This window comes from Zosterops lateralis, assembly GCF_965231275.1.
Source record: "Zosterops lateralis genome assembly, chromosome: 12".
In the NCBI taxonomy this organism is placed as follows: domain Eukaryota; kingdom Metazoa; phylum Chordata; class Aves; order Passeriformes; family Zosteropidae; genus Zosterops; species Zosterops lateralis.
In genome coordinates this window covers 18,313,112-18,340,936 of record NC_139772.1, presented here as the reverse complement: position 1 = coordinate 18,340,936, position 27,825 = coordinate 18,313,112, and the positions used below count along the sequence as shown (strand labels likewise).

The window sequence follows — 27,825 nt, the reverse complement described above, 5'->3', positions numbered from 1 at the left end:
GCAGCAGAACTCAGGTCCACAGGTATCAAAGGCCCCAATTTCACAAGTTCAGTTAATAACTCTGGACAACTTGAATTCCTACAACAACAAACAGGTTTTGGAGCACTTGGATGTTTACAGAGCAGCAGCATTAACTTCCTTTTTAACTCCTTTATAAAGCATTTTTGTTTGTCACTGTCTCAGGGGGAACTGAAGCAGAGCTTTTGTTAGAGAGGGACAGTCTGGCCACCACCCCAGCCATGACAACAGGACCAGGCTATCAGAGCTCTGTCATTCTGCAGGGACTCCTCATTAAGCAATGCCACCTTCTTACAGGTAAATAAAACTTGCTTACTTTTAATTACACTGTAAAAAACCAAAAAGGCACTAGTTTACATTTAACTGTGTACAATCTACACAGTCTTAGCTTTAAAACGGCACTGATGTATTTCAGTTCTTCAAAGAAAAAAGCAAATTTAAAAAAAAAAAATAGCATTCTCTAAAAGGAAAACATAAATAAAACCACTGGCTTACACATCTGCACTTACACAGCAGATTTACAAGCAAACTTGTGACACAGATTTTATTTCAAAATAAAACAGAAGTCTGATCCTGACCAAGTGCTCAGTGCAGCCCCAAGGAGCTGTAAAGCCTCAGTGTCCTTCAGGACACTCCAAGTGGTATCAACACAGAGCCCCTGGAAACACAAAGGAGGAGAGGAGAAAAGGCAGAGAAGGAAGAAACAATTCTGCAACACTCAAAGCATCACTATGAAGAAAATGCAAGCAACACAAGACAATGCAAAAAAGAAATATTGCTGCAACTAGGATTCAATGCACTCCACTTACACTGAACATTGCTACACTCTCATTACAAAGCTTTAGTAGCCGAGACATCTGATTTCATTCTGGGTATTCCATACAGAGACTTTGGATTTAGTGGATGCTTCAAGGTACATATGGCCATCCAAACATTTCTGAAAGGAACAAAAGAAGTGAGCACCTCCTATAAAAGTGGAAGCTACGAAAGATTTTAATTCCTCCTAAGTATGTTTAATTAAAATTATTAAATTTTAACTAAATTATTATGCTTGAAAAGAAAACAATGTTATTTGTAGCTTAGTACTCAAGAGTTACACTGGAGTGAGCGGTGTCTGCCCAGGGTTCCAACAGAATTCTCTAATTCAGTGAGACCACTGAAAGGCAAAGAAACACTGAATGCAGATTGACGAAAAGTACAAAAAGAAATACCAGAAGATGGAGATGCCTCCAAACTGCAGTGACACATTCATGTTCTCCTAGCCCCTACCATCACATACTGGCCTACTTCTGCCCCGTTGCAGTTGCAGGAATAGCAATGGTGACATAAACTTGTCCCATCTGGTCTTCTAGTGCACTCACTGTGGGATTAAAGCACACCCATTTTAAGAGAGAAAGTTGGGAGCACAGACATACCACCTATCATCAAAGTGCATTGCCACAAAAATAATGAAGTTACAAAATCTACATGGACAAAACAAAAATTTTTATTAGCAAACAAGTAAAGATTCATCATCACTAGTATTGTTTTCAGAGAGGGAAGTAGATGACTGTAACATTGGCACTTCCAAAGAATGGCAACAAGCCGCATGAACACCCAAAGGCTCCTCCTGGTGTGAGTTAGGGCAACACTGGTTTTGTCCATCCACCTGGATATGAACATTCATAGGGCTGTCTGGATAAGCAGACTCCCACTTTTTTAAGGGTAATCTACACGGATCTTCACTCAGTGGATGACTTCCACTTATACTACTGTCCTCTGGGACAGTCCTCCTGGATACTGACCCTCCATGGATCGTTTCTGTAACACTTTCAGATAAAGGATCTCTGAAAGCCTTTCCTGTATCCACTTTACTGGACTGCTTAAGCTCTCTGTCAGAGTCAGCACTTAAGGATTTATCACTGTGTCCAGCCTCAGGCTCTGCATGTGCTGCTGTGCAAGTATTTGGCTGGAAGATGTTGGAAGGCGATGGCTCTGTAATTTCAGTCTCTGGCTGCAGGCTGCTGCATCCAGCTTCTTGTGGGCCCCTGGCTTGGCCATTTGCCTCTGAACTTGGTCCTTCAGGGGAAGGTGATGGACTCTGAACAGTCCCATCAGCACTGCTGATGATCCCATCACCCAGTGTAGTCTGTGAGGTGCGGGCAGGTGTCAGGAGGGGGATCTGTCCTCTCACCCGAGGTCTGTGGAAGAGTCTGTTCCAGAGCCTGCCCAAGCGCCGCCGGGACGAGCCCCGTCTGGACGAGTGGCGCCTCATCTGCCTCCTCATGGCTGTCCGAATGTTCTGCAGCACAGAAGCCTGGAACACAGAGGTAGCAGCAAATCAGCATTTCACACGTGCTGTTTGAAAAGACTTCTAAAGATTTCTAAACCCTGCTCTCCCCACTTCACCACAATACTCAGACTTGATCCCTGTGCTTCCTTCTTAAATACGTATTTTCTAACAAACTATTTGAGAACACCAAAGACAGTACTGCCTAGACCAAAAAACTCTCATAGATTTATAGAATGGTTTGGCTTGCAAGGGACTATAAAGATCATCTAATTCCAAATTTCCTGCTGTGAACACTTCCCACTAGACCAAACTGGTCAATGACCAACCCAACCTGGCCTTGAACACTGCCAGGGAAGGGCAGCCACAACTTCTGTCCCTTACAGTGTTTCCTTTATGATTTTAAGCTCTACTTGTCTGCCCAGGAACTTAATTTTCCACTGGAGTAACAAACTACAAGTGCTTTATCACAACAGGAATTGTATCTCAGTTAGACACAATTCTGACAAGGCACAGGAGTTTTCTGAGTACTCAGCAATAAAACAGAATGACTTAAGGGCTTGCCAGTGTCATTTCAGGTGCATTTACAGTTTCAGCTTGAAAAGCCCTTTTTTTCTATTTACTTTCTGACCTTTCTCTCATTCTGTCTTGATGTACAGCAGAAGTGTTTATCTCACTGTTGTTCCCCAACAGCAAATAAATTTAGCATGTTCAAAACTACCCACAGCACCTGTGGAACTATGGTTCTTCAGCTCCATGTAACTCATACACATTTTTATATTACTTCCATAAAATTAGCACAGCCACTGAAACACAGTTCCAGATTGATTTTATCTAATTTATAGTAGTTTGGCTGCTGAAATATTCATTGGCACTTGTCTGCATACTTGTGATGCATTGTAGACAGGGAAGTCTTCAACTGGGGGAATAAGTCCTTGAGCAATCAGCTGTCCATAGGAAGGTGGAGCTTCCCGCCGCACAAACTCTGCCTCCAGTCGCGTCATCTGAGTCTCAAATGCTCTGGAAACAGAACCAGTGAGAAAACGTGGAAGAGAAGTAAGTCTGTCCTGCCTCTCTGACACCAATGTATAAAAGCATTGCCAAAGGGCTCATGCTAGAAGTAAAACCACAAACCTTCCACTAAGCTCCATGGAAATTTTATCAGGATGTTAAATAAACAAAAGGACTAAGAGTACAGGGTATAAATATGAATGAATCACACCAGCAAACTCTTTAGTGCAGTCTCAGGCTGGACACTGAAGTTTTTCAGTGGCAACTGCAGTTTTTTCAACCAGCCAGTAATTGTTGTGCCAGTAACAGCAAGTTGTTCAGCAAGGGCCTAAAGGTTATTTTTGGAAAGGAAATTAAGAACTGGAAACAATCACCCAACAGGGGCAGCTTGCAGTTGCAGAGAGGTTTGCCAGTCCTGACAGAACAGAGGCACTGAAATTGCCACCTTAGCACAGCAGCTCTTTTGCAGGTCCTTAATCATGCAGATTTGATCAGGAGAGAATATAAAGCACACAGTTTAAAACACAGTGTCAGCAGCATAGCACAGAGCTGATACACATGACAAGATGGGAACCAAAACATCCCCTATGACTCTCCTAGAAGGCAGAACCCTACTTACACATACATGTAACACACAGGCAAAGAAATACACACACTTCACCTAAAATGAGGCATACAGAACCAGGGCAAAGGGGCACAGCTTATACCATGGACAACTCCTGCTCAGAACAGGCCCCACCATAGCAGGACATCACTTTTAGCAGAACTGAGAACTGGAGTATTTGGGGACGAGTGAAGGCTTATTCAATTCAGATTCAGTGAAGACTTCACTGTGGCAGCTCAGCATTCAGTTTTTGGAAGGGGGAAGAGGTTTGTTAGAAGGGGATGAGAAGGAAAAGGAAACTGCTCAAGACAGATTAAGTTAGATACACATTCTGCCATACCATGTAATAAACACGTACTTCTCACAAACCACAGACAAGCTGATATTTCCGCTCACTACTCCCAGAAATTTTCTCTAAGCCTAATGCAGTGACTACTATTTAGCTGTCACTAGGTCCTTGGATTTGATTTCACAGTATTTTGCAAATTCTCTGGTTAAGAATCAACTTTTTTTTTCCTTTTAACAAAATGGAAAAAAACACCCCAGCTATGAAAACAACAACAAAGCATGACACTCACCTGTACTCCCTGGTCCTCAGAGAATATAATTTAAATGCACAACCCAGTGCTATGACTAGCAGCAAGCCACACACGAGACTCCCAATCAGAGCAGCTGTGATGACCTTCCTAGGAACAATCACCAGGCAGTTACGTTCATCACTTCCATCCTGGCAGTCTTCTTGGCCATCGCAGCGCCAAGTCTCAAAGATGCACAGATTTGTCCCACAATGAAAATTTCCTGGCTGGCAAGTAAAGCAGTTTTTTTCATCTGAGCCATCTGGACAATTCTTCTGGTTATTACAGCGGTCAAGTATTGAGTAACAAAGCCCACTGTTTCCTTCACATGGGTATTCATTCTTCTGGCAAGCAGGACAGTTCTCCTCGTCCTTGCCATTTGGACAATGCCACCAGCCATCACAATGCTGCTTATCTGTGAAACACTCCTCATCACTTCCACAAGGGTGCTCCCAAGGAAGGCAGTAGCCTTTCACCTGATACGTTGCATTGAATCCATGGCCAGTACTCTTGGAGTGGGCATGATATGAGACAGTGAGTTGGCCCTTTGACGACTCCACGCTCACAGAATGCCTGTTGTTGTGGTGTGAAAACGTCTGCATTAATTTATCACCTCTCTCCCCAATGCCATCGTACACCTTTACATAGTCATTGTAGCCTAACTGCAAATCGAGCTGCAACAGGACATGCCGATTATCCTGTGTGTCCACATACCACGTGCAGCGCATGTCTGACCTGCTGTGATCAGCACGGAATAAGTCTGGGGAAGCAAAAGAGCCGTAAAAATTACCCAGCCTTTTGCCACAGGAAAGATCAGGACAATTATCTTCATCCGAACCATCACCACAGTCCTTAACGGAATTACATCTCAGCTCGTTCATCAAGCATTTGGTGGAGCGGGCTGCGCTGCACTGAAACATTCCTGAGGGACAGATGCTGGATGGAGGGTCTGTTGGAGGGACAGTGCAATTCTTCTCATCTGAGTTATCACCACACTCATCCATGGAATTACATTTCCAAGTACTGGGAATACACTTCCCATTTGCACAACGGAATTCATCTGACTGGCACACAGACTGACCTATTTTTCCTGTTGAAGAGGACAAGGAGAAAAAAAAATCAGTATCAAAACTTTTGGAACTATCTGTAATCACTTTTCAACATTTACTACCACACATGTCACAAGCTAATTAGTCAGGTCAGTACAGTTCAGCAATACTGTTAAAAAGCCACTTGCAAATGATATCACTACTACCACACCAATACTTTACAGTCTTCAATGGCCCAAGACACCTGTCAAGAAAAAGTACTACTGTCTTCCAAGTTTTGCCAGAGAGTGTATAAAGTGAAGCCAACGAAGCCATAAGATTTTACCTCTAATATATGAAAGGCGAAATCCCTGAGCCTGTCCTGAGCTAGACGCGTCTGAGTGAAAAAATATCCACACGTGGTCCCTTGCAGAGATGAAAGATGGAGGTATGGAAGATCCACACACTTTGTACTCCTCCCTCTTGGAAGATGGGCCAATCATCAACCAGTCTACTGCACACTTCTGAGAGTCCTCCAAATCAAAGTTCTTAAAACTGTTAAGGATAAAAGAATGCACAAGTTATAAAAAGGACATGTATCTGGAACAAAGCCTAACACAGAAAGAAGACTCTAATGGCTGACTTTTTGCATCAAGCAGTGCTGACATAAAGTGATCACATTCAAAGATAATGAAGCACCTACCTTCTATATACTACCCTGAGTATATAGAAACAACACACATACCCCAATGTAGAAAAACACCCATCTCACAAGCATAAACATCATACCAAAGTAGCTCCAAAAGCTGAAAGAATGATTCCTCTTTTACTCAGTCCTTAAACAAAACTGCTTCCTAAAATATAGATATGAGGAAAAGTAAAGTTACAGAATACATTATACAAAAAGCAGATTAATTTCAGCAGTCATTTCCAACCGTAAAAGCTATGGAACTAGGGATGACAGGGTTGACTACTGTCTTGGAAAGAGAACGACAGGAAGCAGTACAAAGAACCCTAATGGGCTAAGTATGAGAGACACAAATCCACTCTTCAAGTCATGGATGGGCAAGGAGAGATCAAGACAAGAATAGGGGTGGAAATCGAACCTAAAATCTAACACCATTATCTTTTCATTCAAAGATTAAAATATTCCCTTCCTGGGAGTGCAGAACAAACAAGGCTATAACCTTTTCCAGTCAAATTTCTAGCCCTTCTGCTGACACAAGCCAAGTGATTATTCAATAGTAGCTTAACTTGTGCAAAGAGGTGCCCTGGCTGTTTGCAGAACACTGAACACAACTGGATAATACTCCCTAACCTGTGGCTCAGGAACCACATGTGGTATTTGCTCTCTGATGAAACAGATTGCATTTGTATTCAGCAATCTGCAATGACAATAGCAGATTGCAGACTGCACAGAAAAACATACTCATTAGGAAATGGCAGACTGTTCAGAACACTTAGAAATTAATTCTGGTCCCCTTTTATGTAACTCAGCTGCACCAAATTAACTTGGTGTAGAAGTTTGTGCATACTCCATGCAAATATCTAGACAGAATTTTCAGAAAGGCAGAGAAGCTGCTGCAAAATACAGATCTCCTTCCCTAAAGGATTTTTTCACAAACATCAAAGACAAATTCTTTGAAAAAGGTAAGTTAAAAGATAATTTTCTGATATCAATGTGTATTTACAAAACACTGTCAATGCCTGCCAGATCTTGACCTTTGAAGTTGAAAGGGAAAGAACAGCAACTATATAACTAGCTAATTCATTTTAGCAGGAGACTCAGCCTACCCACACGTGTAGGTTTTGCCAAACACATTGGCTTAATAACTATCAAAAAACATTTTATCAGCAAGAGCATGAGAAGTAAGTATCACTGAAAGTGATAAGTTAAAATGGAAATTAGGAGATGACAAACAACGTATGTGCAAGGACAAACCACCCAGAAATGTCCTTCCTCTCCTAACTCTTTTTCTCTCACCAACCTCTGTGTGTCTTCCCAGTTGTGAAGAAATATTCCCACAGCACTTAATTCTTCGCTATAAGCAACCTCATCAAGCTTCTGAAACCAGCATATTTTGCAAGGAAGTTTTAGATGACTGTGCAGCTAAAATAACAAGATTTAAGTAGTCAGCCATTCAAAGATAAACCAGAGTATTTCTCCTACAGGTGTTCTGCATAAAATGCTTTTAATGACCAAGAAAGTGAACAGCCTCTGCATCATGAAAAGGAATAATCCAAAGCATCAGGGCAGCCACAGATACGAAGTTTGTTACATGAGATGTGAGACAGCGTTACTGAGGTACCACACCACTTCTGCTCTCTGTAACTCATTTTGGCACCACACATCATGTAGGGTTCCTGTCATCTACTTGGAGGATTGTTCATAGGAATTTTTTAATGAAAACTTTTTGACTAAGTCTTAGATATACCTATCTGCCCAACAACAAAAGTTTTTAAGAAAAGGAAACAGTCACTAAATCAAGAAATGGAAACTTAAAACTGGGAAGGGAGGGTGGGAATGACTAAAAAATTTCTGTTTGTATGATACAAACAAGTTCACTTACTAAATCTTTTGATCCTTTACTTCTGTAGTTATTTTAGATGTACCAGAATCAACCTTAAAGAGGCAAACAAATTGCTCTCCTATCTTACTCAGTTCCCCGCACTCCAGCTGGGTCCCACAGCCACTCATTTTCCTCACTCTGCTGAAAAGAGCTACTTTGGTCTATCAAGTAAATAATTCAGCCATAGTGTGGTTACACAACACAGACTGCACAAACCCAGGGCAGAATTTGCCTCTAAAATAAGCTGTCTATAGCTTACTTTTAAAATGCATTTCTTTCTAGGAAAAAAAAGAAAAATATTTAACACTTTTAAGATTCATACAAAGGAAGAGTATAGAAAAGTTAGCTACATGCACATACCTTGTTTACAAACTCCTTTGCAGATGACAGCAATACCCCTCAAGAACCTGCATTTGTGTATAATTATTATCTTTTACTTGCACCTTGAAAGTCTAGTATTGTACATTGCTAATAAACAGGTTTTTTTGGTTGTGGAAGAGGAAGAACCTTTAGTTCCAGCTTCCAATGCAGAAGCCCAGGCATACACAGAGGATAACTTGTCCTGAGTGTTACTTGTGGATCTCAGACAGATTCAGAGTGGAATCCCACATTTCTTCACCAACAAAGCCAAACTTCAGCCACAGAGTACAAGGGTGATGAGACAGAAGAGACTTGCAAGGAAACACCATGCCTCTTGGAGATACACAAGTTACTGAAAAAAATGTCTTGGTATTCAAAAAGGGCAATACAGAATATTCACAAGAACAAACTCTTTTACAAAAAGAAACATCTTAATCCCAAGTGCCTAGAGGTTTCAAACACAATTTATTTGTGTATGTTCTAGTTCTAATGTGAAATTTTATGTGTAATAGATACCACAGCAGTTATAAAATTTCTTCTTCTAAAAGCCAAAGCAATTATGTTTCCCCTTATGCAAACTAATCAACAGATTATTTTCAACAATTTTTCCTTTGATTAAGGCATTGTCACTCTATTTCAGCACCCTTTTAAGTTATATTGCCCCTACTAGAAGCAAACTTTTCCTCATTTACTCTGATGATTTTACACAAGACCAAAAGCATGACATACTTGAACAAGGCCTTGACACAAAAAAACACTACCTCTGAAGAAATATGAAAACAATATGAATACATATGTTTGCACTTGTAAGTACATAAAATTTGGCTTCACTTTATAATGCATTTGTGACAACAAGGTTTTGAGAAGTTTCTGACATTAAGTAGCCAACTGATTTATTTTAGCCAAGAGTCCTAAATCCTGCATTCACCCTCTACTGCTTTATTTCTTTCATCATCTCTAATTAGATCTAGAGCTGTTCTGTTATAGTCCTCTGAAGAATAACTTAATCCTGCTACCCACAAAACATTTATTTATTCAGCTGAGCTTTCTCAATCTGGAATGCAATTTTTTCCATCAAAAGGATAAGTCCAGTGTTTGAATGAGTATTGGCATACAGTGGAAATATGGGGCAAAGATTTGTGCTTGTAGGACTACACAGACACTGTACAGTCTTTGGAAAAGTACTGAAGTCTGTAGTTACTGTTTTTGTGGGAAGTCTCAGACCTTTTGTATCAAAAAACTACATCATTTTTTGTGACTAAAACAAGAAACAGGAGCCATACGGAAACAGAACTACAACATGAACAAAATACTACAGCCATCACAGAACAACACCCTTTAAAATGGCCTGGCCCTTAGGCTGTTCTTACTGCAACCTGTGGATCTCCAAAACAATACAGGAATATAAAAGGAGACTGGTGTACAAGATCAAAATTACTGGATCAAATTTTGCAGGTTTTGTTTCTCCTGAAAGATGCTATTGTCTTGCTCTTGGAATGTCTCTTCCATATTTTTATAGAAAAGTACAATAGTCTATTAAACACTATTAAAGTATTCAGAATTTGAGGATCAGAACAATTCAATGTTCTGCAATACAACTGAATTGTATTCAATTGTATTAAGAAATACAGCACTAAGTCTCTTTTTAACTGAATCCTGCAGAAATCAGTAAACTCATCTGATTCTTTTACCAGTGGTATGACACTGAAAAAGAGGTTACCTCCGGCAGTGAGCAGAATACCAGTTTACAGGAAGTTACAGGGTTAGTCAGACATATCAGTTCTCACCTATGTACTCACAGGAAATAACAGCCTACAATGGTATCTTCCCACTATCTGACAAGAACTTCATTAAACCAGACAATCATAAACACACATTAATAGGCTACATATATGAGAGAAAATGTGCTTCCTGCAAAACTAATGCTTAGCAGAGCTTAGTTTTTTGCCATCTGCACTGAAAGGAACAGTAGCAGCTAGGAGAAAAAGAACTTCTATAAATAACGTAGGGAATTCTCTACAACCCTTTCAGTAATTTAGGCACGAGGGACTACAGATTAAAGAAAAAGAAAGCTTTCTTAGCAACTGGAAAAGGACAAACATGGGACGCAAAATCTGAATGAAAGCAATTAGTAAATAAATAAAAAAGTAAATGTCCAATTTGGCCCTCTAAACTAATTTTAAAAATTGGAGAATAAATATTATAGACAGGTCAATAAAGTACAGTCCCAAAATAAAACCGACTAATTAAGCAGAAAAGTTACTTTTATTTGCCAACTTCTCACAGAAAGTGTAGACTGTGAACAACTGATGACTTAATTGGCTCATTAAAAACTTCTGCTTAACCACTGAAGCACAAGGACCTGAAGTCAGGAAAGCTCTATTCTACTCCCAGCTCCCAAGCACCAGCTAACTGCATAACCTTAGGCAAGAGACACTGGGGCTATTTCTTCAAAAGCTGAGCAAGTAAATTGCTATTATGAGGTTTTTTCCAATTAATGTCAAGGTCTGAAACACTCCAAGTTTGGTAAATAGACTGTGAAGCAGTTCCTTTAGCTCTCACACAATTACAGACCAGCAAGAACATATGAACAGACCTGAATTTTATGCAGAAATTGAAACTCAAATGGTATCTGACAATTTCTTTTTTCAAAGCCAGTGTTATGAATCACTGAAGTAAAAGCCAGTGAAGGTGATCCCCTCACCTCTATTATTAAGAGACAGCTTGAGTAGGTCACAAAGTAGATTGCCTTTCAATACTCTATCTTGAATTCTGAACATGGAGAACATTTTACTTGCAGTCCCATAAATTACAGTAATAAAATAATAAATTTATACTCTACCCACACTAGGGTTAACTGCAACCATCAAATAACAGCAAATGCTAAACAAAAATTTTTTTCACCTCTTTCTTAATATGAGGAAACATAAACCTATAAAGCCTGTAAATGATGGTACAAATGCAGTTACTGCATATGATATCTTCATCTGCTCTTACATGACTTTATGTAATCTTCTGTGAAAAGAAGCATAAAAATAGAGAAAACGGGTGGAAAAAAATCAAGTAGTCTCCAAAACAGTAACTAGCAAGTGATTACTTGAATTTAAAGAGACATAACATAGTCCTGGAGAACAGTGGCTACAGACTTGTTCACAGGTCTCAACAGCACCATTCCATCAGACACACCAACTTGAAAGAAAGTACTGAAACATGCATATAGAGTGGTATAAGCACAAAGAACATCTACTTCCTGTTCATAGGAAAGCTCCCTCAAGGATTTCTAAAAAGTAAACTACAAAGCAAAACAGTAAGCATGGAAATGTGAGGATATGCAGAAAATCAATACACACATGAAAGACAGACATTAAGACACAGCTTCTAAAGGAGATGGCCACACAAGTCAGCATCTTACATACACGTGTAGATCTGGTCACTGTTCTACTGACAGATGTCGAAAAATAGGTTTATTAAAAAAAACCCCACCAAGTGCAAACAGTTTGGAAATAAAAAATACTTTCAATTGCAATTTTATCCCCTAATGACTCCTGCTGTATCTCATTATATATATCTCTTATATAACACTGCTGTCTTATTGTCAATGAGAATTCAAGATCAAAGGAAGTGCATACTGTGTCACACAACACAAAGGAGATGGGTTTTTTTGAAACCTTTCAAAATCCAGATGTGAGCACAAGAACTGTGTTTGATTTTCCTAGGAAAATTTGAAAAGCTACTCTTATGCCCCTACCAACACACTGTTAGAACAAGCAGCATATCTAACTGGAAAGCAGAAAACATATTTACATTTGAAACCTCCTAGCCTAGACAAGTCAGCTCCTTCTTTTACATCCTTGGCATTGCAAGGGCAACAGCCTTGTAAAGAAATCCTCAGATGCTGTAACATTTTGCATGTCATACACTGGAGTGAGTCATTCCAAGTACATTTATAGTCAGAAACATAACACCACAGCACTAGTCCCTGGGATGTAAACACGTAGTTTCTATTGTTTGCATGTGCAGAGGAGGGCAGGATGTGCCTGTGTGTTCAGGATAGAAAACAAACCCATTAAGAACAACTCTTTCAAGTCATATTGCTGTGCATACATCTAAACTGTACACACTATTACCAGCTGCCACACCTCATGTTCCTTTGTCTTTTTAACCTCTGCTAGACTAATACTTGCAGAAGAGAGTCCTAATTCTAACTGGAGCTCTGCGATATTTTCATAGCATAAACTGCAGCATTATTCTCCAGAATCAAGTCTGTGTCTCATTTGTATGCTTTCTCAGTCTCCAACAATCCCTGCTTTGAAACAAATTCCCCACGTCCAATGTAATGTAATGGGGTTTAAAAGCATGTTTCTATTTATGAATTTCAAATGCTGGCAGGTATTTACTTATTTATTTCATTACTTTTGGTGAGTATTTCCTATTCTGAACTATGAGTGGTGGAGCCTTCCTATTATTCCATGTGTGGCAGATTTGTTTTCAATTTCTGAGCATCTGCAGCAGAGGTTTTGCAGCCCCTTTAAGCAGCTGAGCAAAGAATGAGCAGATGGTGCCAAATGTAACAGTATTAACCCCCTGCCCCCAAAGAAAAACTTTTCTTAGGTTTTATTTTTAAGTAAGAAAGTCTTGGTTTGTGAAGGATCCTACCATTAGCCCAGAGAAATTGAGCACATACACAGTATGCTCATATTATACCCTAAAAATTCTTAACAAACCATTTCCAGTACATTTGAGTCTTTTTCGAATAGCATTTTTCTAGAATTGAGCTGAAATTGTACCACAAATGCTAACTATTATTTGATTTGGTGGAAATAAATATTAAGCAGAAAAGCATGTATCTTTTGGTAAACAAGTAACAATAAGTAATAATTATCTTCAACTGTCTATTAAACATGGCACCATTTCAAGACATTAGTGAAAATGCTATTTCTTCTCTAAGAATTTTATATGCCCACTGAAGCTGTTCTAGGTTTTATAGCCTTCACCTACTCTTATCTAAAAGCAGTGAAGGCAAAGGGCATTATTTAACGTGAGTAAATGTATTGCTTTTTCCCACTCCCTCATCTGTCAGGGGTATATGAAGTCTCACCCAGGCATTGTGAAGATAAATACATTAAAAGACCACAATGACTTCTGTAATAATGGATGTCAGAAGTAGTCTACAGAAGCAAGACACAGTGAAGCATTTTTAAAGAGAGAGAGGTGCCCAATCTGGAATGACGTTCCACTGTAAGCAATTTTGGCTTTCTTTGATCATCCAGTGGCTTCAAAGACAGCCTCACACTGGTGTGTCAGGTAAACTCACATTTTGTTTTACTTCAACAAAGCAATCCTTTACCTCCACAAATATCAAGCCATACCTAATTGTTATCATATCTCCATGATCTCCTTGAATGTACCAGCTGCAGTTGATGGCTGGAGGATAGTTGGATGGCCAGGAAGGACTATAGATGACTCCCCGTCTCTCTGTGTGCTGTTCCAGTTCTCCACTGCAAGCAGCTGTTAATAAGGGAGAAAAATAATATTGTTAATGCTTTGCCTAATCAACAATTCATATTAGCTTCAAGAGCTTTCATCAGTTTCTAGAGACTGCAGACATGTGATAGTCAACAGTTTTATCCTCTTACTGCTTTCTTCCCTGCCCTGTTTTTTAATTAAGACACCCACACCAAGTGTAGGTAAGCATAACCTGCATTTCAATGCAGGACCAATCAATAACCTTGTATGAATCTACCACAAGCTACAATCAATATTACTGATGGATCTGCCAAGAGGATGCAATACAGAAATCCTTCTTATCAGCTTCCCAAAGCCTTAGGTAGGTCACCCAGCAAGTGAAGAAGATCCACATTAACTGTAAAGTAGCCAGTAGCTCATTTTGTTGTAACATGTTCCTGGACATGTTGTTTATTCTCTTAACCACGTGAAGAATTTGTAAGGGTTAAGAAAATAACACCACCCACCACACCCCCACCCCTCCCACACAAAAGTAAACTGCAGTCCAACGTTAAATGTTTTCACTGGACATTACTAAAGTACTCTAAATTCCTTCTGAACCCACATAGATGGGAAAAATTTTCAAGACAGGGAAAGGAGCAAACAAGGCCAAATAAAGCTCAGCATTTTCAAAGCATTTTTGATTCTTCCTATGGAAAACAGCAGGCTACATCAAATACTTACAATTTGTAATTAAGTAATTCAAAAGTGAAAATTAAATGTTCCAAGGACAAGTTGAAAAGCTGTTCTGATAGGAAAGCAAGCAAGAGGGAAAATTCTTTGTAATGCAAGAGCTATTCTGAAGCAGTCTCCAAAAATATTATTTAAACTATTTTTAAAACAAATTACTATCTAGAGCATTACTTGTGGACTGCAGCTGAATATTTCAGTTTTTGACAGAAGCTTACATTCTTGTAGCTGAAAAATGTAGCAAGGAAAAAAAAAAAAAAAGGCTGCCTATACCTTGTTACCTCATGCACCCAAATACACTGCATTATAAACGAGAGATTTATAGTATTGCTTGAAATCCAGGCACATAAATACACCATTTTCAATTCCCAGTCAGGATCAGATTTAGCTGCACTGGAGGGATGGAAGGAAGGAGTACCAGCAAAGCTGCAGTCAAGTCAAGTGGCAGGGCTGCCTGTGGAGCTCCTGGATGGGGCTGGGTGCAGCATGTCCCCTCCAGGAAACCCAGGCCTGGCACTATTCTGTTTGTCCACAGTAAGCACTTTTGAAGTGAGAGCCACAGGAATACAAAAAGCATGAGGTGAGTAACTTACCTGAGTAACATAAAAATGCTATTATTTTCAATCTGCAGATAGAGCATTCCACTGGAATACATGTATTTAATTCCCACCAGTTTCAAAGGCCACAAAAACATACAGAATACATGAAAACATCTGTTTCCAAACAAATATTATACAGTAATGATGTTACAAAAACAAGAACATTTTTGTGATCACATTTCTAAAACCAGACCGGCTCCATGACAGGTGCTGGAAAATACTGAGATGCAGTTGCAATTATAGAATTATAAAAGCAAATGTAAAATCCACGGGAGTTTCCAACTCCAGCTCCCACTTTCTTTAGGTCTATAATTGTGCTGCACATACTTGTTACTGCATCAACATATCACAGCAGCAAAAGAGGCCCAAGAGCTAGGAAACACATAAAGGACCTGGAAAGGCTGCATTTCCTAATTGTCAGGTTGATAACACTTCAAAATGGGAAGGAAATAGAATGCACAAAATGAAAGAACAAATACAGCAGACAGCACTATCCAGAAGCTTCCAGTAACACCTGTGCAAATGTTTCTGCACCCCTGTACCAAATTATGTTCTGGATTAATATCCCTTACTCAGAGTATTTGTGACAGAACAGAATCAAAATGACACAAAACTTATTTAGTTTCCATTCCCAGGAAGTCCCACTGACAGGCTGCCGGCTCCGCATGAGCACTCCCATTCACACATTCATCAGTGTAGTTAGCAGAGCAATTATTCTCCCAAATACTTATTTCCCAGTTTTAGGAAGTAATTACAAAGACTCTGAGCAATAGTTCAATGCAGGACCAGCTTTTTTAAAGAAACATCCCTATTTTTTTTTCTTTTGGAATAATGTAGTTTCATAATGTAGAGAATTTGCTGTAACAAGTTCAGTAACCCAGTTAAGGTCTCCAGTGAGAAATGCTTTTTCTTATTAACATTGCAGAGCTGATATAAATGCAAGGCAAGAAAAAAAACAAGCGACAAAATAAAGATTTTTCCTTTTAACAGAAGAATTGTAACTGCAAATCTAAGGGCTGCACTGACACTATATGCCATTTCTGGCAGTTCATCTGACAATGGCTATTGTTGCCAATACTTTGCCATGGCCTTATCCCCCCTGACACACATCAAGCATTTCAGACTTGTCCTACTCAAAATCAAAAGGACAACTGCTTGGCTCTTGATTTGAATGGACCACAAACCTGAATTAATATTTGCCTTGGTTCAAGACAATTTAAAGGAGAAGCCTCCGGGTCTAGCTGTCTCCCTCAGGGGTCCAAGTAAGTAATGAATATAAGTAGATTACGTGAAAAATAACCCTTCACTAACAAGCAGAATAGCAAGAGTCAGAAACAACAGCAAACAATGACTACAAACAAAACTGCTCAATCCTGTGGACTCCCCGAAAGAAAAAGAGACCCCAAACACAAACTGCCAGGCACAGCCCCAAGATGGGGCCCTGGATTTCGAGCATACGGGTCGAAGGACAAAGGGGGAAATGGTGTCAGTCTTTCCTCCACCGCCCCACTCCTATGTCCTATCTCACTTGGCGTATCTCCTGACGGCTGGAGGCCTGACTGAAGTTCTTTGGAGGCAGGGGGCTGAGAACTGACGGCGGGAGTTTGTCTTGCCAGAGGCAGGGGCAGGCAGGACGGGGCGGCCGGGCGGGCTCCCCTCGGCCGGCCTCCCCTCGGCCCGGCTCCCCTCAGTGGCTCCCGCCGGAGGCCTCGGCGCCCTCTTCTCCCGGCGCGGTGTCTGTCCCCAGCTCCCGAAGCCGCGGGGAGGGGGACGGACAGAGACCAGGGCTGGAAACCGCTTTTCGCTGCTGTGTTCTCTCGGCGCGGTGTGGCACAGGAGGAGAGCCCTGGGGCTGTAAGCGGCGCCGCGGCAGTTCCCCTCACCGCGGGGGCACAGCCAGAGGCCGCTCGGGCAGACTGCACAGACCCCGCGCCACGGAAAACTCCCTCCCCGCACACCGCGGACACACGGCTCCGGCCGGGAACCTGACAGATACAGGAACGACTTCTGGGCACAGATGATTATGGGGTACACTATCATTACGAATGACATCAAGACGGTATTGCCAAAACTTAATTACACCGTTTTAATGATATGTCCACGGTTCCCTAAACCTGCTGGAGCAAACTGGGGACACACCTATATACATCCCTCCCAAAACTACTACACTGTTTACCCAGACCCCACTTAATTGCCTCATGTTTTTGATGTCTTTTTTCCCCACCAACGCTCATTAATACGGGATTTTCAAACATCAATCGACCTCCTTCCTGAAGCAGTCGCCTGCCTCTCCACTCCTCGTGCACTGACTGCTGCAAGGCAGAAAAGGTGAACTATCCCAGCACAGCTTTCAGCGGCTCTTTTTTCACACACATCAATTTTGAAAGAAAAACCTTTATTAAACACAGCCTTCGGTGCTGACAACAAAAGGGCAAAACCACACAAGGGCAGAATTTTATACTGTTGGGGCTTCAGCATCAATAAAAGGTTCCCACTTCCCTCCTCAGCTCCTGGCCACGAAGTCTGCAAAGTCACACACGTGCCTAAGTACCGTGTTATTAAGTTGGGCTTCAGCACTACACTGTGATTCCTTAAGGAAAATAAACAAAAGCCTGTTCAAAACATCTAAAGGAAAGGGAAGTTCCTAAATAGAAAGGTACAGTCCTGGATTCTGAAGACCTTATCATCAGTGACAACACATAAGAACAGCAGTGATAACACTTTTTCAACAATTCTGCGTCTTTCCACAGCATTTCTGCACAAACCTAGAACAAAAATGAAATCCCAATTCACTAAAAACTCCAAAATGCTTAAATTTCCCACATTTAGCATTAACCAAAGAAACAAAAATACCAATTCCTGGATTTGCAAACCAACCCACCAAAAATCTCACCGAGATGGTGCTTTTAAAGAAAAGATAAGACAGACAATAATAAATCTTCCACAGTCAAAAAACTCCTAAACAACCAAAAAAAAAAAAAAATCAAGAAAAGAAAAAGAAAACCCAAAACTTTAAATAAATGCCAGAAGGGATTTGAGTTCAGAGAGTTTCTGTCAAGAGGACATAAATCTTAATGAGGCTTTCTGTAACAATCAAATGGATTTCTTCTACTGTAAACAGCAGTAGATTTTTTCTGCCCGTTGAATATGCCACAAATACGTGCAATGACATTTCCAAAAACTTTACATGAATAATATTACTCTTACTTTTGCAAGAGCAACTGTAATAAAACAGACATTGAGCTTCACCAAAGGACAGCACTGAGGGTACTATGCTGTGCCAGAATAAATTTTCAGACAATCCCAGAAGAAAATAAATCCTGCAGCTTCACATTCTTCTGCACCAGGGCCTGTCCTAGTCACAAGGAACACATCCCAACCATCTGCTCCAGGATAAAAGATATTTTGCCATTGCCACAAGGAACCTCCTCTCAAAACCAAATGCTTGGCAATATACATTTCCTCAAGTAGCTGTCTCAGAGTCGGCAGGGAACTCTCCCCAAGTTCTCAAAATGCTCCCTCAAGGAGAGCTTGCATACACTGTTTAATGCATCCCTTGTGCATGTGGAAAAAGACGACTTAAGGCTTCCCCATCTCCTCGCCCAGGCTCCAGCTGGCTTCTTCTGCCCCCAGTCAGAGCAAAGGCAGTGCCCAAAGGCTCCACTTACAGACGTGACAAAATCTGAGCTCACACTGCTAAATCAACAGGCCAGCCCTAGCCTCCTGCAAGCACAGGTACGAGAAGCTACACATGGATCCCTCTGCTGCAATGACCTTTGGTGATCATTTTCATCCCAAGCTCCAGTTACACCATCAGAGACAAGGTAACTCAAAACTGTATGAAGACAAGAAAACATGAAGGCTACAATACTCTGAGGTTTTCAGCATACTTGCAGAATAAAAGCCAGGTGTTACAACTCTATTTCTAATGAAAAAAAAGTGTTAGAAAGCAGCAGAGCCAACTGGAAGAAGCTCTACATACTTTAGACTGAGGCACTATCACCAGTCTAAATAAGCAACTGTGTAATTACTTCATTCACAAATTTTTTGAACTCACGTATCATTAACAGATGCCAAACTCCATCAAAAGCTAAAGAACCATCCAGGCAGAACATACTAGGACATAAATGACATTCTGTACTTTTTCCAATGAAAGAATGGAAAATACTGTATTGGAAACAACACATGCCCTGCACGGTTTACCCACACTTCCTCTAGGCTTAATTTAAGCAGGTTACCTAATCATAAAATTACTACCTTCTCCTCATTTAAACCTTCCCTCAACCCTCAGTTTTGACTTGAACACTCAAGCTCCCACATTATTTGACCTATTGTCCTAGAATTATTTTTTTTTGTTTTCAATATCCTTTCCTTCCATCTCCCTTATTTGCCGTTTTCAGTTTTAATGCAAATTGCAGCCTCTTTGGGTATAAAGTACATCTACACATATGACAGTGGATTGACAGTCACAAGAGAGTCCTCGTCACCAAGAGGACCCTGACTGCAATATTCTCATAATGTCAGTAAGTCACAGCACTGCTGAGAGAAGGAAATGACACTAAGTGCTACGATTCTCGTTGAATTTCCACACTGACACTCATGAGACATTTTTAATATTATTGTCTTAGCTTCTTCGGGAATGAGCCACTCTCCCTGACTTGGTGCTCCCAGGCATGCTCCCTAAACAGAGTTTTCCCCTAAACATATCAGCCTGCACTACCGACCTTAGCCTCAAGCTTACAATTTTTATCCATCACAATGACAATGATGCAGTCTATAATCCTGTTGTGGTTTAAACCCAGCTGGAAAATGAGCCCCACGCAGCCACTCCCATCCCCAACCCCTCAGGTGAGAGAGACAAAATGCAGATTAGGGCTGAGATAACGATTCACTGTTACTGTAACAATTTACAATTTAACAAGGACCAGCTAAGGAAAGGAGCAGTGACACAAGAACACGAATGGCAGCGGCGGGTGACAGAGGGCGATGGAGGCGCCCCGAGCCCGGCACGGCCCCGGGACAGGAGCACAAGGGACACAAAGGGCGGCGCGGCCCCCGCTCCGCACCCCGGGCTTGTCCCGCCGCCGGCAGCACACGGGGAGGGGACAGCTCCGGGCTGGGGACAGCGGGACAGCGGGCCCTGGCCTTGGGGACAGCGAGTCCCAGCCCTGGGGACACCGAGCCTTCCCCTTGGGGACAGCGGGCCCGGCCTGGGGACAGCGAGCCTTCCCCTTGGGGACAGCGGCCCGGCCTGGGGACAGCGAGCCCTGCCCTTGGCTGGCACCGGGACAGAGCCCAGGAAGATTTGAAAGTCTTAAACTTCCTAAGCTGTCATCGTTAGTCTGTCTTAAACAAACGTCATTACAAAAGTCATTCTTTCATTAGAACATCTCTTTGTATGGGGAAGAAACAGCTTCAACAGCTCAAATGAACAGTAAATACAGGTAAGAAAAGTATGTCTTACCTAATGAGGTAACAGCACTTTCTATTTTCCCAGTCAGGAAGAGATTCACTGTGTAAAGACAGAAAAATAATGTTCAGACAAGTTCTAGCAGTACAGGGTGGCAGTCAATAGTTAACCATTCCTAGGTGTTTGCTGGGGTGTTAGCATAAATGCATTGCAGTTTTCCAACAAGAACTTTTCTTATCTGCACAGGCAAGTCATGTAATCAACTATTATCCTTCACTGAAGCTAAAACAAGTCATACACAATGTAAGTTTGGTATCTCTGAAACACACTACCAAAAGAAACAACTGCCAATCTACTCTAAATTATCTTCCATAGGATTAATTTTAATTGAGGAACACAGAAGAACAATCACACTAAAACACTTATCATCATGGCTAGTGACGTTACCTGCTTAAATGCTGGATAACTAATGCGATTATTATCTTTAAATACTTCTTTGAATAAAGCAAAGTTTGTTCCCCTCAGGTAAATGTCACCTTGAAAATCAGCTGCTAAAGCTAACGTGAGTGCCTTGACTAAGCAAAAGCAACGAAGTTTTCAACAAGGTCCACTAATACAATCAAAACAGGATGAGGCAGTACTTGCAATATATATCTGACTTGCAAATTGAGTTCCAAAGACTCTTCACTTTCTCAAACGTCTCCTCTCAGAGTGTATACTATTAAAGTGATCTGGAAAGAGTAGTTATTGCCAAAGAAAATTTGTCCTGTGTCATTGTTGCTCCACAAGTCAGTATTAATATGTAGTTCCCTATTAGTTTCCCCACACATTCTTTAAGGCACTTCCATAAAAATTACAGCATGTTCCACTGACTGCTCTCATTTCAACAGTAATCTGTGATCTACAAAGATAACTTATTCGTAAAATGATAAATGCTTGAAAGAATTAGAAAGGTTTAAAATGTTATCAAAAACTTTACTTACAACATCTCAACCCAAGCACTCACTTTGGCTTTATTTTGTGTAAGTTAAGCCCTAAATCTTTAAATAGATAATCTCTTGCAAGAATTCAGTTAAAAACATAATCTAAAAATCAACAATAGGAGAAGAGAGGAAGAGAAACCGTCCCTGTTCCCGGCAGTCACTTAGGAAGCAGCTGACAATTAACACTATTTATGGCTCAGAGTGTGGGCCCCCATTGTCTTCTACACTGTCTAAACACATCACAAAACAATGACTCTTGCCCTGACTACCTTCTGTTATAACTTAAACCAGCACAAGAGGTACAAAAAGCACCAGACACTACAGGGGGGGGAAATAAAAACCAATCCCTTAGCTTTCCAGTTCAGGCCCAGTCACATTTTTCTGTCACCACACTGTAGTGGCTCAGGTGCCCACAGCTCTCCCTCCCTGACTTATATCTGGCTATCCACAGTTTGGATTTTCTCCTTTTGGGAGGACTGCTACAGACCTCAGGCTGAGGCCAGGCCCTGCAAGACAGAGAGAAAGACTCTTCCTGGTGTCACAGACTTCAGGCTCTACCACAGGGACAAGGGCAGTGACTTCTCTCTCTTTCTAAGTAGTCTTGGGACTGAGCTTTTAGGAATACACAAAACCAGGAGGGCAACTAAATGGCAGTGTATGTAATGCTACAGCTTGAGGAAAAGCACACCTGAGCCACAGACTTGTGTTAATAAACATTATCATCATGTTCAAAGGACCCAAACAGCACTAATTTTATTACATAATTAGCTAACATTAGTAACATTTATTATAGGATAATATCAATGTGCCATGTAATTATTTCTTCTTTCACAGTGCTAGCTTGCTCCGTTAGGTGAGTAAGCCTACCCAGGACCAACATCCTGCACAGGAAACAACATGGCTCTGCTAACTCTGGCAAAGCAGCACATCCGCTTGTGACAAACTCTGCATCGTGGCTGTAACAGCAACACAGCATTTCCTCATTCAGTATTCAAGTGCCACTATTTCTGTAACCATAGTAATGCAGTCCTAAAGACTGAGATGATATTAATCCATGATTATGTCACAATTTATATTCATGAGAATTAAAATACTTGGTTTTGCTCCAAAGAAAGTATGTGGACATACTCTGCCTAAGTACTATCAGCACAGCTGAAAGCAGTGTTTGAAGATACATTGCATGGAAGAGTCTGGGTCTGTACTACCATCGTAATCTTTATGTTTCCTACCTGAATACTTGCAACAGCCGTAAGAGAAACAAGCTCTGAAGCAGAGGTTTCCTCACATGGCTTATAAGAGGCCCCCATGCCCTTTAAAAGGAAGTAAGTAGGATAAAGACAAGGGGCATAATAGAGTGGAATTAGCAAACTCAGAGCTGCATTACTGAGGACTGTGAAACAGAGTGCCCTAGTTTACTACCACAAATGCAGTTTTAGGCAGCCTTGCACACCACACCTGGCAGATACCTAAGAAGGAGAACCCCATTTATCTCTAAAAAAAACCGCTTCTGTTGGCTGCAGTTGCAAGTTCTTCGCTCTCATTTCCAAACCCTTTTATACCCAGTCAGCAAAAATAGTTCTTTAAAATAAAATCTAAGTCTCACACCAGATACTTTCCCAAGCAACTGAATAAGCTTATAGTTTCCAATACCCATTTTGCTCACTCAAGACCATCAAATCAAACCACAAGAGCACTGTTAAACCTGCACACAGCTCTCAAAACTGTCAGAGGCCCATAAGAAAGAACAGCCATTCCCTGCTGATTTTCTTGTCTCTTGTCAAAACAAAACCTTGTCAAAATAAAAACAGGTGAGAAACTAGAGTATTAGAAAGTTTTCTAGAGGCCCTTTTTCTTAACTGTTGAGCAGTTATGGGAAAGCTAGAAAAAAAATCCCAGAAGTGGTTCAGTTGGCTTTAACTCCATGTAGGAAACTTACTGTGCCATTCATTTGGTTTGCTAAATAATTCTCAGGGTGAGGTTTTCAGCTTGGAAAGCGGCTATTTGGATCAAAAGGGAAATTTACATCTTGGCACCTCCAAACCAAATGACAGCTACCAGGCTTTCCCCACAGCTAGGAGAGACATCAGCTTCACTGATTCCTTCTTATTTGATAACTTTCTATGTCCTCCAGAATTTCTCAAGAATGATAAACAAAATGGCTTCACAAAAGAACAGTTGAAACAAACCCAATTCCAGTCTTTGGAGCAGCAGTTTACAGATGAGGTCACACAGCAATGGTCAGTGGCAGAGCATTGATACAGACACCAAACACCCACACACAGGCCAGGGGAAAACAAGAAAAGAATGGCAAGAAACAAGAACTAAGGATGAAATCAAAAACAAGGATGAAAGGAAAGGACAGACAAGCAGGAAGTAAAATACAAAAATAGTTAAAGTAGCAGCATTATATTCTTATGGGTTCACTAAAGCAAAATACCTTACAAGCTTCCCACCTCTCATGTCTCTCAACTTCCACTACAGTCAAGTAGTTGTGCAAGGAATAGGAATAAAACATTCCAGCTGAAAAGAAGAGCCAGACAGTGAAATTCTAGAAGTCATAGAAAGCAGAAATCTACTAAACTTTCAAACTGACATCACCCACACCTAAACACGAAAAGAATTCTCACTTCAGTTCTGGAGTTTACATAATCTTTTATTATCTCATTAGTCATTTTAACAATAACCACGCTATTTATGTCAACTGATAAAAGGTTTAACAAAGGTCTGACTGGGCCACAAAAAAACCCCAACCAAACAAACTAAAAAAACCCCCCACAGTAAACAAAACTAAAAAAAAAAAAAAAAAAAAAAAAAAAAAAAAAGTAAGAAATTCAGAGATACACAGAAAATATGTATCTTTCTCTAACTTTAAATAAGCACTGTAGCAGACATTATCTTTATGCTGTGCACATCTCTGAAATACCATTAGGACTCCACAAAAAACAAGAGTTGTACGACCTAGATGTTCAAACTGTTTTGTAGTTTAGCTAGGTTTTTATATTGTACTTACGTTAATTAAAATAGATACATTTGAAATAACCACAGCAGCCTTCGAACTTCAACTTTTCTACTTTTTTCTAGGTAATCTCTGATGTTAAGGAAGCACTTTTACAAAAACAGAAGCAGCAGTCTGGCCACAGAAATCCCCTTCTGATCATTTACATAACGAATAGTAACTGTCACTTGGGATTATTAAAAATTAACTCTAACCCACTTCATTAGCAAAGATAGGTGGGTTAAAACATTCCGGCTCAAGGAGCTGTGACGGTTTACCAGGTAAGTGTCCGGAGGGCTCAGAGCAGCCCCAGCACAGCCCAGCCGCATGCGGGGCTCCCCACTAGGCTGCCCCAGCAGAGCCCTTTGGCAGGGCACAGAAAGGAGCAGTCAGCTCAGCTCAGGTAACCCCTGACTCCAGTGTCCCTGTGAAATACCCGGGGCTATCGTTCACTCGGTCTAGTCACAGCCAGGCGCCAACGCTTCAGCCTAACAAAAACCATCTCCCCTGGCTGAACGGGCTGACAGGCTGGAAACCAGCAATACGCTTCATCACGTTGCCATAACTTAATACCCGCAGAAGCAGAGCGGAGAGCAACGGCTTCAAGCGGAAGGGAGGGAAGAGAACAGATTATGGCAGAGACACGGAGGGGGAGAAAAGGTTGCCTCCCGCTGCCGCTCGAGAAGGGCCGTGCGGGGCCGAGCGCCGGGCAGTCCCTCACCGCGCCCCGCCAGCTCACAGCTCAGGGAAGAGCCGCTGATGCCTCCTCAACTTTTTTTTTTTTTTTTTTTTTTTTTTTTTCAGGGCTATGCGAGGTTATGGCAGCGCTTCCCAAGCCAAGGGCACGGCGATGGGTTGGCTGGACCCGGCAGCGCCCTGCGCGGCCCCACACGGCCGGGCGGGCACGGCAGCCGAGCGGGGGCCCGAGAGAGCCGCGGCCGCCCCGGCCCCGTTCGGAAGCGGGGTGACGGGAGGGGCTCCGCCGGCACGACCCCGCGTGTGGCAGCCCCGTCCCATCCCGCGGTCACTTCCCGTAGGGGAGGAGGGGGCCCGGCAGTCCCCACCGCCGTGCCCGGCCATGCCCCGCCGGCGGGGAGCGGCCGGGCCGCACTCACCCAGGCAGATGGCAGTGAGCGGCGCCAGCGCGCCCGGACGGAGCTCCGCGGCCGCTGCCTTCTCCATGGCGGGTCGCTGTCGCCTGCCCTTCAGCGCGGGGGAAACCGCGGCGGTCCCGCACCCGCCGAGCCGCTACGCCGAGCCGGGGGAGCCGGCGGCCCGCGGTGCCCCCGCCCGCCGGGGAGCCGGGAGTGCTGCGGGCGCCCGCCGCGGCGGCCCCATGGCCGGGCCGCGCTCCCGCCCCGGGGCAGGTGGCGGAGCACGGACCGCAGCGCCGCCGCCCCACGTGACAGGCCCGCCGAGCAGCTGCGGCGGCCGGGCCGGGCCAGACGGCGAGGGGAGCGCAGCTCCGCCCCGCTCCGATCCGCGCCGCCCCGCACACACCTGAGGGCCCGCCGCCAGCGGGCGGAGCGCGGCGAGGGCGGAAGGGAAGGCGAGGGCCGAGCCCGCCCGCGCAGCGCCGGCTGCGGCGCTTCCTGTCAGGCGCGGGTGTCCCCGCTCTCGCCGCGGCCGTGACCAGCCGGCCCTGGCGGCGGCCGGGCCGGGCCGGGCCCAGCTCCCCGGGCGGGTGCCGGGAGCCACCGCCGGCCCCCCGGCCGGGAGTGCCGTGGCCCGGCGGGTCACCGGATGCCTTTTCCCAGCAGAGTTTCCTCCGGAGCTACGCTGAGCTGGCTGTGCTGCAGCTGCCGAGAGTGAAGGCTGTGATCGCTCGGTGGTGGGCGCGGGGAGAAAAGGCTCCCCAGACCCGGCTGTCCTTGGAGCTCTCACAGTCCCTTCACCCGCACCAGGTGCTGGGACCCGGGCCCGGCCCCTTCCAGGCCCTGCCGACCCTGAAACAAGTCACTGGTCATCACACGAGTAGCGTGTCCACAGCAAGGCTGCCAGTTTGGATTAGTATAAACGACGTAAACCCATCCTGTCCCACTGAAAACGGACAAAGTTTAATGTGTTTACAAGCAACAAGACACAGAAATTACCTGGGAACTTCATTAAGAGAATTGCAAAACGGTGCAAAGTGACAGATGCCCCTGCTCCGGTTCCCCTAAAAACAGCTACAATGAACCAGCTCTACCTCACGTTTGCTGGACTTTTCCTTGTTTTCCCATTTGCAGATGCACACATACTGCCCCTGAGAACCAGCAACAGTGCTTTAGGCCTTTTTATTTCAACAATATAAATTGTGGCTATAGAGGTACATCAGGGGTTCAGGAGATCCTTACCCTCACTGAGCTACAGACTTGTGCCTTATCTTTTCCTTATCGATTCTTTTGTTGGAATTATTGTAATTTGTGTTTGCCTATCATTCTGGCTCTTAATGAATGCTTATTGCATGATTGGTTTGAGGATCAACAGTATCATGTCGGGTGTACCTGGAATGAGAGAAATGGATGTCTTAATAAATACTTCTGCTGTGCTAAAGAGGCAGAAATAATAAGTGAGTTTGCCTGTAGGTGAGATAACAATAATAACAAAGTTTGCCTGTAGGTGAGAAGGCCCCACATTCAGCACAGCCATGACCTGCCTGTTCTGCAGTTACAGCCTATTTCACATGTCTGTGCAATTTTAAATATTTTAAAATTTTAAATAATAAATCACACCACAGTTTTTTCACAACTTAATTCTTCCTAATCTAACCAGACAACTCTTAAACCTTTAATGGACCCATGATTGTAAAATCATTTCATCTGGGTTTTTGAGCAGTAATCCTCAAATTATGGGTCTGTAAAAACAATAATGGAAGGTTTCATAAAAGAATTTTTCCTTGGTGAGTCTATTCTTGTAATTTAAAAAACATACATTCTACATTCTGCATTAACCCTTTTTATGATAATTATGAGTAAATTGCATTTCTCATTTCCATGAAATAACACCCCTGCATCTCACCAAAACAATAGACTGTATAGGATTGAAAGCAAAATGATGCATGTAGACTCTTTTTTTAACAGATTGTGTCCATGCTACTAACCTGTTAAGATAAAATCCATGCAGTTTGGAATTATACTTTGATGTTCACATAGGACTAATTTAAAATTTTGAGACTTAATTTTCAGTCATACATTTTTGTGTTCACATAAATATATGTATATATTAG

General features: G+C 42.4%; 1 protein-coding gene across 2 annotated transcripts; it reads right to left on the bottom strand.

Annotated features, from left to right (window-relative positions):
* Positions 1-1,465: 1,465 nt before the first annotated feature.
* On the bottom strand, positions 1,466-25,837 carry LRP3 (LDL receptor related protein 3). Of its 2 annotated transcripts, none has more exons than XM_083870495.1 (7): positions 25,733-25,837; positions 20,694-20,741; positions 13,805-13,943; positions 5,852-6,060; positions 4,481-5,567; positions 3,175-3,307; positions 1,466-2,314 (listed from the first exon to the last, which is right to left on the bottom strand). In XM_083870495.1, the coding sequence occupies exons 1-7, from the start codon at positions 25,797-25,799 to the stop codon at positions 1,508-1,510; spliced, it is 2,490 nt and encodes an 829-aa protein (XP_083726621.1). In that variant the 5' UTR covers positions 25,800-25,837; the 3' UTR covers positions 1,466-1,507. The 2 variants fall into 2 exon arrangements, with proteins under 2 accessions (XP_083726621.1, XP_083726622.1); XM_083870496.1 differs by lacking the exon at positions 25,733-25,837 and adding an exon at positions 24,076-25,675 and having other exon boundaries at positions 1,467-2,314.
* Between the last annotated feature and the right edge of the window lie 1,988 nt (positions 25,838-27,825).

What these genes read in the sequence shown, in the direction of transcription:
- LRP3 (XM_083870495.1), bottom strand. Translation starts at nt 25,799, where the DNA reads ATGGAGAAGGCAGCGGCCGCGGAGCTCCGTCCGGGCGCGCTGGCGCCG. An exon ending in GGAGATATGATAACAATTAG is followed by an intron (nt 6,061 to 13,804) that starts GTATGGCTTGAT and finishes TATCCTTAACAG; the next exon opens with TTTTAAGAACTTTGATTTGG. An exon ending in CTGTCTACAATGCATCACAA is followed by an intron (nt 2,315 to 3,174) that starts GTATGCAGACAA and finishes TCTGTGTTCCAG; the next exon opens with GCTTCTGTGCTGCAGAACAT.